The 15,153-nt window shown below is 42.0% G+C and overlaps 1 protein-coding gene across 1 annotated transcript in view; it reads right to left on the minus strand.

Annotated features, from left to right (window-relative positions):
• The window catches only part of LOC124172991 (phosphatase and actin regulator 4-like), a 105,604-nt gene that overhangs the window by 69,731 nt on the left and 20,720 nt on the right, over positions 1-15,153 (minus strand). Inside the window, exon 3 of the mRNA XM_046552524.1 lies at positions 7,138-7,239. Coding sequence (XP_046408480.1) covers positions 7,138-7,239 — 102 coding nt within the window. The remainder of the gene's footprint in view (positions 1-7,137; positions 7,240-15,153) is intronic.

The following is a 15,153-nucleotide window of genomic DNA, read 5'->3' on the forward strand; positions in this document are numbered from 1 at the left end:
CGACGCATTTATTACTCATTTTGTAATCCTAATGGCGAAAATGTCAAGCGACGATGAAGTATGAATAAAAATGAATATGAAACTATAATATAGTAGAAGGACCTGCGGTATACGCCTACTAAGGAAGAATTATTGAGAGGAAGAATAGACTTTGAGCAGAAATCACTGTCCTTGCAGACGAGAAAAGTTTTAAGAGAGAAACACCTTAAACCTACTCTGGCGAAATATCAACCAATATCTGAATCTTCTTGAGATAAGATAGCAACATTATGGGCCTTATCGGGATGGATCTCGAAACGACAACACAATCCAACACTAAAACATCCTAAGATCGCATTGAGAAGAGATATCACAGCCTGCGTCTCACGCCCAAAACAAACACAAGGAATTCAAAGTCGTCGGCCGCCGACGCCATTGCGATATTCTTTTGTTGTCGGCATGTTTGTGAAAGGTTCTTCCGCAGCGGTGTCGCTGCTCGTATCATGGAAACGGCGGATTCATTAATTTATCAACAAGATTAATCAAGCAAACGAGAAACGGCACGGGGTGTGCACTTGAATACAGGCAACCTGAAGGAGCATATCGGAGTACTAATCCACGGTTCCGAGGCGGACAAATCATGTTTTGCGGGAAGAGCGGCCAGGGCTTCGCCTAGGGGCGGCAAGATCAATAAATGATTTAAGTCAGGGGCGGGTACGGGCACCCCTAGACATTTCCACCTGTCGCTGAAATTGCGACGGTGAATATAATATTATTGAGAGTTGGGGCGATATCATCGAGAGAATTCATCCGAAGAACGACTGAAATTTAGCTTTCAAGGCCAGATTAATGACCTGCTGGCCCCCATCTACAATATCGCCGATCCATCGTAGGTGTAAAGATAAAATAAAAACATTTGCGGGGAAGGTGATACCGGTGGAAAAAGAAATATATTTCTAGGGTCAAGTTTGATTTCGAACTGAATTGATTTGGGACAAAAGTATTTGCCAACCGATAGAATTAATTACCAAAACAAAATAAAATGTTGGCAGCCATTTAGTTCAACTAAACTTAGGATGAACAACACACAATGAACAGAATAAAGAACCTTCCAGCAGAAATATGATTGCAATAAACAGCATATTGTAGGAAAAAATCACATTTCACCATAATTAGCTGTAAATTTACAGAACTTAAATTAGGTCCATCCTACTTTATTGAGCTGAAACTTTTAACTTTAAATGAAAAATTAAAAAAAAGGAAAAAAAATGAAACCACATTTGAGAACAAAATCCTGAGTAAAATTTTGAGGAGAAGAAAACAGACGATATATATCAGATGTCTTAACACCGATGCAGATATAGTGGGGTAAACTAAAAGCAGGATGCTGAGGTAATTTCTAAGGTATTGCATGTTGACATTGGCAACATAAAATTTTTAATACTGACTATGGTTACGGTTGCTATTAACAAGTTATAGTTGTCGAAGAAAATATATCAGGGTTCCCACTCTAACCAAATTATAAAATTCAATGTTTTTTTTCCAGGTTTTCACGGTGTAATAAATGTCATCAAATTCACGGTTTGTAGAGAAGGCATTTTAGGCAGAAATATTGATCACGCAACAATCATCGGCCGCACGTTAACTACAAATGTAACAAACACAGCAGATGCCTTGAATGCAAACGCAACAATGACAGTGCTATCTCTCATGACGTCACCTATCGTTAGCAAAATTCATGTCCAACTAAAAGGGTGTGAGTGGGAAAATGGAGAGAGCAGGGCGGCAGGGAAGTGAAGAAGTGCCCGACTTTTTGCCAGGGTTAACGTCTTCCAATGGCAGGCTTAAGGTCAATGTGCTGTAATGGCACACGGACCAATAAATAGTTGCGCTTTCGAATACACATGAGCAGATAAATGCGTGGACATTGCCTGCACGTGACTCTGCCTTGAAACAAGATCGAAATATCAATATTTTTATTCAATTCTATCTATCGTAGTTCTACAATCAAGTTTGAGAGATTTCTAAGGTTTTATGGCAAAATTCACGGCTATTTCCAGGTTTTTTCACGGTAGACGAAATTTACGGCTTATTCACGGTTTTAAGGTTTTCACGGTTAAGTGGGAACCCTGTATATTGAGTTGGGTTGATAGTAGTGGAATAAAAGAAGTATTTCTGGTGAAAGAAGAAGAATATTTATACAAAGGTAGGAAAGCTACGAAAAGTATTTGGTAAATACAACTGGCTGATAAAAACAGCTAATGAGAAAAATCAACATGAAGAACCCTCAACTAGATATGAAAAGGAAACTCAAATGGAAGACGATTGTGGGGCCGGCGTAAACTGTGTTGCAAGAATGAGGTGATGAAAGAAATGGTTAAGAAAAGATTGACAGAAGAATAAGCAAAAGATGGATGGTAATAAAGATTAAATTAAGTCAAGAAGCTCAACCATTTACCAAGTTCAGGCACTCAAGGTCGAAGCAATTTTATCGTAAGTCAAAAAAATTATAAAAGGACTCTTATTCAAGCAGTCCCTCCAAGGAATATGTACGTTCAATTGTATTAGGCTCAACTATGTGGAAATTAATACACGAAAATGAAAAGGAGACTTCGTTGAGTTCCACTGATTTATTTTGACCGTACGACATATTTCGAATCAAGGTACTTGATAATGACCTCTATGGTTCGAAACATATCCTACTGACGAAATAAATCAGTGGAAATCAACGAAGTCTCCTTTTCATTTTCAAGGAATATGTAACTATGTAGCAGGTCACAAAATAAGACAGTAATTTTATTAAGGACATTATCAATAAAGGCAGTACAAAAGATTGGTTTGCATGGAGCATTCTTCAAACCATCTTGGTCTCACCACCTCCCACAATGAACTTCACTCTTCAAATCATTTTAAGCTCTATTCCATTACTCCCACAGCACATTGGCTGCACGTCTCCCAATGTTTCGAAGAATGCTTTGCTCTCCATCCTCAGGGGATCTTCAGAATCCAGTCTCTCAAATTGGTCTGGCATTTATGTACGTATATGGGTCAAGTGTAACCTAAACGGCTCTGGTGTTTCCAGACTTTTTTGTTATACAGGGTGTCCCATTTATCTTGACCACCCAAAGTAACTTTATGTCCAGATGCAAATTCAAAAATGCGTCAAGCAAATGTTCATTAGCCGTCACGGGAACATTAATCAGCATGACTCCCTTCCTTGTAGCTTTGTTATTTACAAAGATATGAACAGCGGTATGTCTTTTTTAAATGGAGGAAATGAATTGCCGAATAAAAAACAAATGGTGCCATTTAAAAAAGAAGTACCTCTGTTCAATTATCTTTGTAAATAAGAAAGCTACAAGGAAGGAAATCATTCTGATTAATGTCCCCCTGACGGCAAATGAAAATTTTCTTGACACATTTTTGAATTTACGTCTGGACAAAAAGTTATTTCGGGTGGTCAAGATAAATGGCACACCTTGTTTATGAAGGATGTCTCCAGGATTGCTGAAGTGGAATCCGGTGTCTTGGTTGACGTTGTTGGGATTGACGTGGATTCAGATCGCTTCCATGATAAGGCGGTCCCGGTGTCCATGTACAAGGCACAGCAGTTTTGCCTCCTTCCATTTTGTGGCTTGGTCCTCATCTTGTCATCGGTCCATTGTCCCTGGTGTTTCCCTTTTTCTTTTTCCCCTAAGTTGGTTTGAGTGTTCTTTTCCATGAGTTGGATGGATATCTAGTATCTCTATCTTCCCTGTTGAAGGTTTCCATGGATTCCATAATCTCTATTACTTCCCTCACACAGATCTAGAACACATAGAGTTGTTCCCTCTTGACTAATTTAACGACCGCCTCTAGGTGGTCAAAGCTCAGGCTTTGCTCTCCGGCTGTGGCACCGTTCACACGATTTGGTCTGCTTGTGGCATCATATGCTCAGCAGTCCATACCACCTTGACCGGTATAGTCCTCAAATTTCCACTAGGAAGAATGATGCCTCGGTAGCTTTACTGGCTAAAGCACTCGACCAGAAATTGTGGGATCTGGGTTCGAATCACGGTCAAGGCGAATGATTTTTTTTCTCTACCAGGAAAACATCCATGATGAGCAGCGATCGGGGAGGCTAAGTTTGCCGGAATCAACTGTGGCTCAAATTGACGAGAAGGTGCACAATTCGTTAGTACGTTTTCAGTTGTTGTTCATTATTCATAATGCATTGATGCATCATAACGTTTGATTGGATAAAGTTATATTCTAAGCATTACCTTTTCAATCATGTTTAAACCAAAGGCATTACCCCCTAATAGGCACATATTTCCAATCTCAACACCTCCACCCGGAATCGGCGTTCATAGGAATTTAAATACCCCGGTACGCAACATGTTAAAAAGCTGGTTTAAAGGATGCAAAAAGTAATTGATCGTCAAAGTGTCTATGTAGAATAATTCGAAAATGCTCAGCCTTTCCAATGACACACGCAAAGTTGAGAATAAATTTATGTTCCATTTTTTTTAAAATAGGACACCTTGCTTTTCGATACCCCCTCGTGAATACAAAAGGAGGATGAAAACATTTTGTTAAGGACACCCTGGCCTCAAATTTAACCGAACATGGCAGCCGTTAATATAAAAAACAGAATGCAAATCATCTAACTGCCCCCTCCTCTCATTCCAACAGATAAAGCACCTACACATACAGGTTTTAAGATGAATCCCTTGCCTCAAGGGATTGCTTTGAGAAAGCAACCAGCACAAGTCGTAAAACGTAGGCCACCCATTGATATTGATGCAGCAAAACAGTCCAAAAAGTTATTTAATCACCACGTCAATCACCAGCGAAAGTTTTTTTTAATCAATATTTCCATATCACCGAAAACAGCTCCACACGGCCTTTCACATCGGGGTTATTCACATGTTAACAATTTAACGTACACAAATAACCCAGCCCTGGATAGGGGTAACTTACCCAGGCGGTACTCGAACCCGCGACCTCCTGTTTGGTAGGTGAGGACTTTACCTTTCCATCACCGAGGCTGGCAAAGATTAGAGGAGACTCATTTTTTTTGTATGTCGACCTGTCCAACACTTCTCAAGTTAAATGCGATGGTGGTTGGCGTAACATGGTGAAACTCCTTCATGATGCACAAAGGTTAAGAAAACACTTAGCTGTTTCACAAAATAAAATAAAAATAATAAAATTGTATCCTCGCGGGGCCCGCCCTGGGACCCCCGAACCCACTGATTCGACTTGAGTACGGAATCCATTTTGCAGCACTCTAGCAAGTTGTTGATGTCATTAGACTGTATTTAGAAAGTTTAAGAGAAGTTTATTTTCTTGCTCAAGGGCAGCATTTCACCGAGGGAGGAAATCACTCAGTTCAGTGAAAACAGCAGCAAACCTCACGAGGCCCGTGAACTAGAATTAGGGGTAGCAGAGAAGCAGTGATATGCTCTGAATGAGGTTGTGACATCATCTACTTATTTGCTATACCATTTTTCCGAACTGGTGGTGGCTGGGTGGAAAATAGCAAGTAGCCAATCATAAGCACTGCCCGTTCCACCTCTCCCTTCCCCTCCATCCCCTTCCCTTTTTCCCTCCATCCGGCCAACCGGCCAACCGAATAAATGGCCAGATGATGATACGCTGTATCGAAACCGGTCGCAATATATTTTATTTTGTGAAACAGCTAAGTGTTTTCTTAACTTCTCAAGTTATAAAAAATTGACACGCTCAAACCTTTATACCATTTTTCCGAACTGACGGCGGCTGACCTTGAGCATGCTCCAAACCCACCTACTCTTCTAGCCAATCACAGAAGAGCGACAGGAGAAAGTGTGTAGATTAGCCCGCAATCTCTCTCTGAACTCCGTGCAGAGCATATCGTTCTCCAGCTAGCAGTGTTGCCAAATCGAATAGCTCAGCGTTCGTCCGAGAATCTTCCGCCGCCCCCAAAAGTACCGTTATTCCCAAGGCTGGCAACGCCGGTCGGCCGGATGGAGGGGAGCCGAGGGGAAAAGGGAAGGGGATGGAGGGGAATGGAGAGGTGGAAGGGGCAGCACTTATGATTGGCTACTTGCTATTTTCCACCCAGCCGCCACCAGTTCGGAAAAATGGTATAGCAAATAAGTAGATGATGTCACAACCTCATTCAGAGCATATCACTGCTTCTCTGCTACCCCTTGGTCTAGTTCACGGGCCTCGTGAGATTTGCTGTTATTTTCACTGAACTGAGTGATTTCCTCCCTCGGTGAAATGTTCCCCTTGATCGAGTAAATAAACTTCCCTCAGACTATGACATCAACAATGCGTTAAAGTGCAACAAAATGGCTTACGTACTCAAGTCGAATCACTCGGCTGCTCTTACTCCATATTTGCCGATAGCTGGTATGGTATTTGGAGGAGGCGACTGACAGCCGAGGTCATCAGCGCCATGAGGGAAGGGTATGGAAGGAAGGGTGGAGAGAAACCCGGCGTCATCATTAGCCTACTATTAACGAAAGGCTCCAAGGCGACCACGGCTTAACGCCCCATCCGACGGACGAAGTGTTAAGCTTGAAATGTCCTCCACACAACATTCAAGCAGGAATCGGGCAGTGTCTGAAAATTCTCTACCTCTGCCGGGATTTGAACCCAAGCCCACTAGGGTGGGAAGCCAACACTCTAGCCACCACACCAACCCGATCCCCCTGCCGATAGCTGGCGTATCACTTGTCTGGATTCTTGAATAAAAAGAAAACAAAATGTGGTGTCCAGCCACTCGCCTATTATCTGCGGGTTATTCTCAAGTTATAAAAAATTGACACGCTCAAACCCTTAGCAAATAAGTAGACGATGTCACCACCTCATTCATCGCATACCACTGCTTCTCTGTTACCCCTAATTCTAGTTCACGGGCCTTGTGAGGTTTGCTGCTGTTTTCACTGAACTGAGTGATTTCCTCCCTCGGTGAAATGCTGCCCTTGAGCAAGAAAATAAACTTCTCTTAAACTTTCTAAATACAGTCTAATGACATCAACAACTCGCTAGAGTGCTGCAAAATGGATTCCGTACTCAAGTCGAATCAGTCGGCTCCTTTTATTCCATATTAGCCGATAGCTGGCAATATCACTTGTCTGGATTCTTGAATAAAAAGAAAACGAAGTGTGGCGTCCAGTCACTCACCTGTTATCTGCGGGAGGGGCGACGTAGGGCTTTCAGGGAGCAATATCCCCTTCTGGACGAGTTCTTCACGGTTGGCACGAACAGATATCTTCCTCTCGAGGGCTGCAAACAAAACAATTGCAATCGATTAGATAAAAGCAAGAGCGAAAATTAATAATAACGATAATCCTCTATATATTATTTCTACTGAATAGATACCTTTTTCTCAACTTATACGCAACCAAACTCTGCAAATGAGGTAGAATAGAATATTTGAAAGAGATGTTTGTTGAATCAACTATATGCCCAAATTGTTTCCATTAAATTAAAATATTCCATTAATCAGCTAAATTCCTGTTCGAATCTTTTAAAGGAAATCAAACTAACTCCCCATTATCTTGGGTTTCCTGCTGCATAGACAACCGAGTCAAACATTCCCGCATTCATCGCTTAGTATACGAGGTATTCGAAATTCGAGATATTCGAGCAATGATTTAATATTTGAATTCGATATTCGATTTCGATAAATCTGCTATTCGACCCATCTCTAATAGATACCTTTTTCTCAACTTATACGCAACCAAGCTCTACAAATGAGGTACCAAAATGCACAGAATTTATCAGAGAACATGCGTCGGCATATCTTACTTCCTAAATATTGCTATCGTTTCCTAAAATTGGTATTTAAAAATTAAAAAAAAATAATCGATTCTGGCAAGATTGTCCTCATCCCAAGAATACAGTTAACGCCATCGGATCCCACCATGCCTTTTAATTTGACTCGCAGACAATTTTCCATTAAGGTTTCCTATGCGATGACTATTAACAAGGCTCAGGGTCAGACTTTGAGAGAGCTGGCTTATTCCTGCGTGACCCTGTATTCTCTCATGGCGAACTTTATGTAGCATTCTCTAGGTTAAGATCTTTTCAAAATATTTTTGTAAATATTATGGAAAACGTTAAACAAGTATTAACAGAGGATAGTGTAATTACTTCCAATGTTGTGTTTAAAGAGGTCCTCTGACCTCAATTTGTACATTAACATTCCAATTAAATTTGTACATAAGACCCTGCCTTTTTTTTCTACATTTTAAAATAAGAAACGCGCCTATCTGACCTGCATTGAAAAGAGCGGGGGAAGCCCGCTGGGAGCGGGCGCATCACGCTCGTCATGTTTTATTTGTCTAGAGATCAGAAATACATGGTGAGAAGAGTTTCATACATAGTTTGCTTTTTTTAACAGCCATTTACACTAGGGTCTAGAAATATGGGGGAATGCCCCTGACATTAAATCTGTATTTCTGCTACAAAAAAAGGCCATCAGACTACTGACTAAATCCCCGTCCAGGTAACACTGTCATCCACTGTTTATGAAATTGAAAATCATAACTGCTTATAGTTTATATGTGTATAAAGTTTATTTCCTTTCCCTTGGGCTACAACCTTGTCGCGGTGGAAAGGCTTGCGCGTTCCTATGACCCCTAGAGCTGCACTGGCGGGATTAATTCTAAATTATTCCCGGTAGGGCCACCCATGCCAGATAGGTCAAAGGGTAGGAGCCAGACGAAAGGTAGTCCACGTGATGGTGTCACGTAAAAAACACTGTTGGAATGGAAGTGGGAAACCCTACCAACTATCTGTTCCATGAACACATGGAGTACAACCAAATGAGCCTCGGAATCTCATCGCCCGGGACCCGTCCGCATAGGGCGGGTGTCGGGCACGGCAGCGAGGTCGGCAAGGTCCTCGGGGTCGCCAACATGCGAAATCCTTGCAGAGACTTATCATCATCACCATCAGCGGCAGCAGCAATGAAGAAAGAAGAAAAGAAGACCAAGAAGATGGAGAAGAAGAAGTCGGCTATAAATGTGGGGACGTGGAATGTGAGGACTATGATGAGGGCGGAAAAGTTAGAAAATATCAAAAGGGAAATGGATAAAGGGAGGATAGATATCTTAGGATTATGCGAGGTGAGGTGGAGGGATGGGGGGGACTATTGGAGTGATGGGTATATATAGTGGAGGGGAAGAAAGCCAGCGAGGGGTAGCATTAGTATTAAACGGGAAGTTGGGTAAGCGTGTGGTAGGTAAACCAGGTAAACGATAGGATTCTGGTGGTAGAAATTGAGGCGCGGCCCGCCAACCTTGTGGTGGCCCAAGTTTACATGCCCACCAGCAATCATAGGGAGGAAGAAGTAGATGAGGTTTACGAACAGCTTGAGGAAATAATTAGAAACACACCGGGTAAGAAAAATCTGGTAGTGATGGGGGACTGGAACGCTTCAGTTGGGGAAGGGAGGGATGGAAACGAAATAGGAGAATTTGGATTAGGAATTCGAAACGACAGGGGTGAGAAAGCAGCAGAATTTTGAAGGAGAAACATGTTGTTCATCACAAACACTTGGATTAATCATCACAAAGGGTGAAGGTACACATGGAAAAGTCCAGGGGATATTGGGAGATATCAGATAGACTACATCATGGCAAGGCAAAGGTTTAGGAATAGTGTGAAAAACTCGTGCAGCTTCCCAGCAGCAGATGCGGATTCAGACCACAATTTAGTACTTATGAAATGCAATGTAAGATTCAAAAGGCTCATGAAAGGCAGGAGGGTGAGGAAATGGAATGTAGAAGCACTGAAGGGGAGTATGAGGAGAGAATATCGGGAACTAGTGGACATCAGTGTACGGTAGATTGAAGGTACGAAGTCTGTTGAGGAAAGATGGGATAATATTAAAACTGGAATAGCTAAGGCGGCGGAGAAGTCAATTGGCTACGTTGACAGCAGAAGAATAAAAAAGCCTTGGGTTACGGAGGCGATGGTAAAAGAAATGGAGGAGAGAAGGAAGTGGAAGAGCGTGGACACAGAGGAGGGAAAAAGAATGTATAGGGAACTAAATAATCGATTACGTCGTGAAACTAAGAGGGCAAGGGAGGCATGGTGGAAAATACAGTGTGAGGAAATGGAAAAGTTCCAGAAGGATGGAGAAGTAGGCGCGTTGTACGCCAAAGTTAAGTCGCTATCGTGCGGCAAAAGAGGACAAACCATGTTTAAAATTAAGGCTAAAGATGGGAGAGTGCTAACCGAGCGAGAAGAGGTACAGAGTAGATGGAAGGAATACGTGGAGGATCTGTATGACGGAAGAAACAGGCCGGAGAGATTGAGTTTAGAGGATGAAAGTGCAGTGGAGGAGGACAATCTTGGGCCGGGGATATTAGATTCGGAAATAGAGAGAGCACTTCGTGATATGAAGGCTAGGAAAGCAGTAGGAGTTGACAATATCCCGTGTGAGCTTCTGAAGAATCTAGGGAAGGATAGTAAGAAAAGGTTTTTCGAACTAGTCCGCAGCATCTACGAAGAGGGGTGTTGGCCGGAAGATTTCGTGAAGACGGTTCTAATCGTGCTTCCGAAAAAGAAGAAAGCTGTGGAATGCGGAGATTATAGAACTATCAGCCTAATATCGCATGCGGCGAAGGTGGTACTGAGGATATTGAACAGACCAATGGAGACAAGGGCAAACGAGTATTTGGGCGAAGATCAATTTGGTTTCAGAAAAGGGAAATCAACTCGTGATGCAATAGCAGTAATGAGGTCCCTCGTCGAGAAGAACCTAGAATATGACCAAGACGTATATGCCTGTTTCGTGGACTTTGAGAAAGCATTTGATAGGGTGAACTGGGTTAAGCTGATGGATATTCTCAAGAGAATAGGTGTAGATTGGAGGGATAGACGACTGATTCGTAATCTTTATATGGCCCAGACTGCGCAAGTGAGGGTAGCGGGCGAGGAATCTGGGTGGGCAAGCATTGGGCGAGGTGTAAGGCAAGGCTGTCCTCTATCGCCGCTGCTTTTTAACGTATACGCTGAGGAGATGGTAAGAGAAGCGTGGGACGAGTTGGAAGCTGGAGTGAAAGTGGGAGGAATGATGTTGAAATCGGTAAGGTTCGCGGATGATCAGGCACTGATTAGCCAGTCAGCGAGGGGATTACAGGCTCTAGTGGATGCGTTATACGAGCGGTGCGAGGAGTATGGGATGAGGATTAATCACAAGAAGACTAAGGTAATGCGGTTTTGTAAAGTATCGCGAGCGAGGAATGTGAGACTCAAGATCAAAGTAGGTGGGGAAAAACTTGAACAGGTAGAGCAGTTTAACTATTTGGGCAGCACATTAGAGGAAAACGGACACAGTAGCAAAGACATCAGGAAGCGAATTGCACTAGCAAAGGAGGCGTTCATGAACAGGAAGGAGCTTCTTAGAGGATCGTTATGTAAGAGTTTAAAGAAAAGGTTAGTGAAGAGTTTGATTTGGAGTGTAGCTCTCTATGGTGCCGAAACATGGACACTGAGGAAAGAAGACGAGAGAAGATTGGAGGCATTCGAGATGTGGGTATGGAGAAGAATGGAGAGGGTGAAATGGACGGAGAGGATAAGGAACGACGAGGTGCTGGATATGGTGGGTGAGGAGAGGCAGATTTTGGATGAGATACGGAGGAGACAGAAGGTATGGATGGAGGGAGTACTCGGCGGGGAGGGGATGCTGAAGAAGGTGTTAGAGGGTAGAATGTTAGGGAAACGAGGGAGGGGAAGGAAAAGAGTAGGATTTTTGGATAGATTGAAGGGGAGTAGGCCTTATAGTGAATTGAAGAAGGCGGTAATGGAAGGAAAGGAAGGCTCCCGGATCACTTCTTTAGTACTCCATGCAAACCTACCTTAATCGGTAGAATACTCTAGTAAAGTTTATTTAACCACCTACCCATTAAAGCCAGAATGACTAGTTTGTCTTAATTTAAGAGGAAGTAAGGAAATAAAACTTTGTAAGGTTCACTGCCGCTGGTGATTCTTACGCAATCAATATTTTTGCCTAAAATACCATATCTAGAAACCATGACTTTGACGACTTTTAGACGCTGGAAACATGGAAAAACTCTGAATTTAACTTTACTTTAATTTAATTTAATACTTTCATTGCTGCATTTGCATTCACGGTGTCTGTCGAGTTTGTTAAATTCGTAATTAGCATGCGGCCGATAAAAGGGTGGTTTCCTATTATTTTTTTATTTCCTGAATCGAAAGATTATTACTCCTGGAGTACGTATTTCACGCTTCTAGATTTTTTAATGCCGATATCTATTTTTCGCAATTAAATGAAAAGTTAAATTTTCAAGCGCGCGAAAACGCGTCGGCTAACTATGAATGCCGGGAAAAATCCGTGTGACGTCGTTCAGGTTCCTGAATTATGAGAACCTTAATGGTGGGTAACGAATAGCAATCAATGTATTTCGTTTTCTTTGATGAAGGAAACTACCCTATTATCCACATTTAGAATCGCGATGTGTTACAGAACTTCTCGAGGTCGAGATGGAATATAACTAATAACTTCAGGCTTTACTTTGTGAAACCTCTCCATATTGGAGGTAAGGAGATAAAACTTTGTAAGGTTCACTGTTATTTAATTATGGGCACGACCCGGGTTTCGTAACTTGGTTACATCGTCAGGTGACTGATCTTGCATGCATCATACATTTATACACAAAGTACACAAGTGACATTGAGGACATCTATCGGAAAGGAAAAGGACTGGTTGAAAGGGCGAGGGTGAGGGTTAAACACGGAATGGAATAGTGAGAGGGGGGGGGCAGCAGTGTAAGGGGAAAGGGGCAGCCTTGATTTGGGACGAGGGTTTTTCCTGTGAGGATAGGTATCTGACCAGCCAGGGGAGGGCGGGGTTAAAGTGGGTGAGAAGACGAGAGCTAAAGGTGGCGCTGTTAACCCCGCCCTCCCCTGCCTCTCAGTATTAGTTGTGCCTGAAAACCCCCCTTAATTAGCCTCAATTCCTAGCTGCGCCCCTGCCCTGTTCTGCTAAGACTTCTCCAATGGGGTGGTTCCCTATTATTTTTTCAAATTGCATAAATCGAAAGATTATTACTCCTGGAGTACGTATTTCACGCTATTAGATTTTTAAATGAAGATATCTATTTTTCGCTATTAAATGAAAAGTGAAAATTTTCAAGCTCGCAAAAATGCGACGGATAAGTATGAATTCCGGGAAAACTCCCGTGTGATGTCGTTCTGATTCTCGCTGCCGCCATGTGAGACTACCTTTGTGTGAGGCTTCGAGCGCTGATACGACACAGGATGCTAGCAGGTAGCAGAGTACCCTGCTAGCTGGTAGCGCTTGGCTTAAATAAGGATTATTATTACCTTATCAAACGAGGAAAACTTTCCGACCTTAACCAATTTTAAAAAGTGATTATTAAGACATGTTTCCCTGAGCTCTACGCCTCATGGATGCATTGGTAATGTCAGACGATGTAAAACTCCTATCTACTCATACAGAAACTAGGTCCCTGTGACGTCACGTGGAGTGGCATCGCATGGGCACCAATCTGGCCTTTTACAAGACGGATCCAATATAGCGGCCGAGACTAACGTTCACTTGTGTAGCTCTTGCAATAATTCCATTATATCAACTGATAAATTTATTTGTTGTGAACTGTGTTCGCGTGTTTTTCATTATAAATGTACAAATCTCAATGATTTGACTATAAAAGCCTTATTGGAGTGTAGAGACATTTTCTGGAGATGTCTTTTCTGAAGCGAAGTGCTCGATACTTAGTATGGCAGCAGATATCGAGCTACTTAAACAGGAAATATTAAACTTAAAAGAGTCTCGGGAACTCATTCCCTCTGGTCAGCGGAAATCAGTTTCATTTGCTGATTCTGTTAAAGACTATAAAAAGAAGGATTCGATTACTCAGCCGTGTGAACTCCAGCTTGCATCGAAGCCTACGTCAGCCGTTGTTTTTGAGAGGCCAAGAACACGCCTTTCAACTTCATCGAAAGTACAAGAAGTGCAAATAGTTAAGAAGCCGTGCCCCAACCCCTCATCCAGCGATGTATCTTCGTGCGATATCTCCAGTGTGAATCTAGGAAAAAGTGATGACATTGAGTCCGTACCAGGCGAGGATGAATTCCTTGTTGTGAGTCACCAACGTAGACGGCGTAATCCTCCAATAATTGGAACCTCTGACAAAGTGAGTTCACTCTCGGGGATTCCACGCCGTTCTCATCTACATGTGTGGAACTTTAACCCCAAAGTGTCTGTAGAAACCTTAAAAGATTATGTGAAATCTGAAATTCCGGAAATTGATACGTCAACGGACATGGAGATAGAACAGCTCAAAGTAACCCGTGGCAACTATGCTTCATTTAGGATCTCCATAGGTAGCAATCTTCGTGAAACTCATATCGTGAAATGTGCATATTGGTAATTATTCTTTTCGGAAGCCTCGCCTGGCAGCGCCGGAAGGATAGTTCGTGACCTAAAAGTTTTGCACATAAACATACAGTGCATACGCAACAAACTACTCGACCTTGAAGTTCTAGCGAGTGATTACAAACCTCATATTATATGTGTCAACGAGCATTGGTTAAATTTAAGTGAACTCGATTCTTTTCAACTCGATGGTTATTACATTGCAGATGCATTCTGTCGTATGACTCACAAAAATGGTGGGGTTTTGATTCTATTCTCCAAGTGTGTTAATCTCGTCCCAATTAATTTTACGTACAAATATCTTAATGAAGAGCTAGCTTTTGAATCTACTGTTGCCAGCTTCAGCGTAGGTAATGATATCTTCTGTGTATTGTCTATTTACCGTTCTCCCTCGAGTGATTTCAATGTTTTCCTTGATAAGTTCTTAAAACTGTTGGAAGTCATCTATTAATCAATTAAATCACCACGTTTAATCATAACAGGTGATTTTAACATCAACTTCCTTGAAGATTCCAAAGCGAAATGTGATTTTTTAGATCTAATAACCTCTTTTGGCATTCATGCCTCCAACAGTGAGCCAACTAGAGTGAGTAAACACTCTCAAACTGTCTTGGACAATATCCTGACTAATATTGATCTGGTTAATGTTGAAACCAAAATTATTACTTCACATATATCTGATCATTACCCTCTTCATTCTACAATTTCAGTTTCCTCTACCTATAACTGTAATAAACATTATAAAAGGAATTTCACTAGTC

The sequence above is a fragment of the Ischnura elegans genome (assembly GCF_921293095.1).
Source record: "Ischnura elegans chromosome 13 unlocalized genomic scaffold, ioIscEleg1.1 SUPER_13_unloc_3, whole genome shotgun sequence".
In the NCBI taxonomy this organism is placed as follows: domain Eukaryota; kingdom Metazoa; phylum Arthropoda; class Insecta; order Odonata; family Coenagrionidae; genus Ischnura; species Ischnura elegans.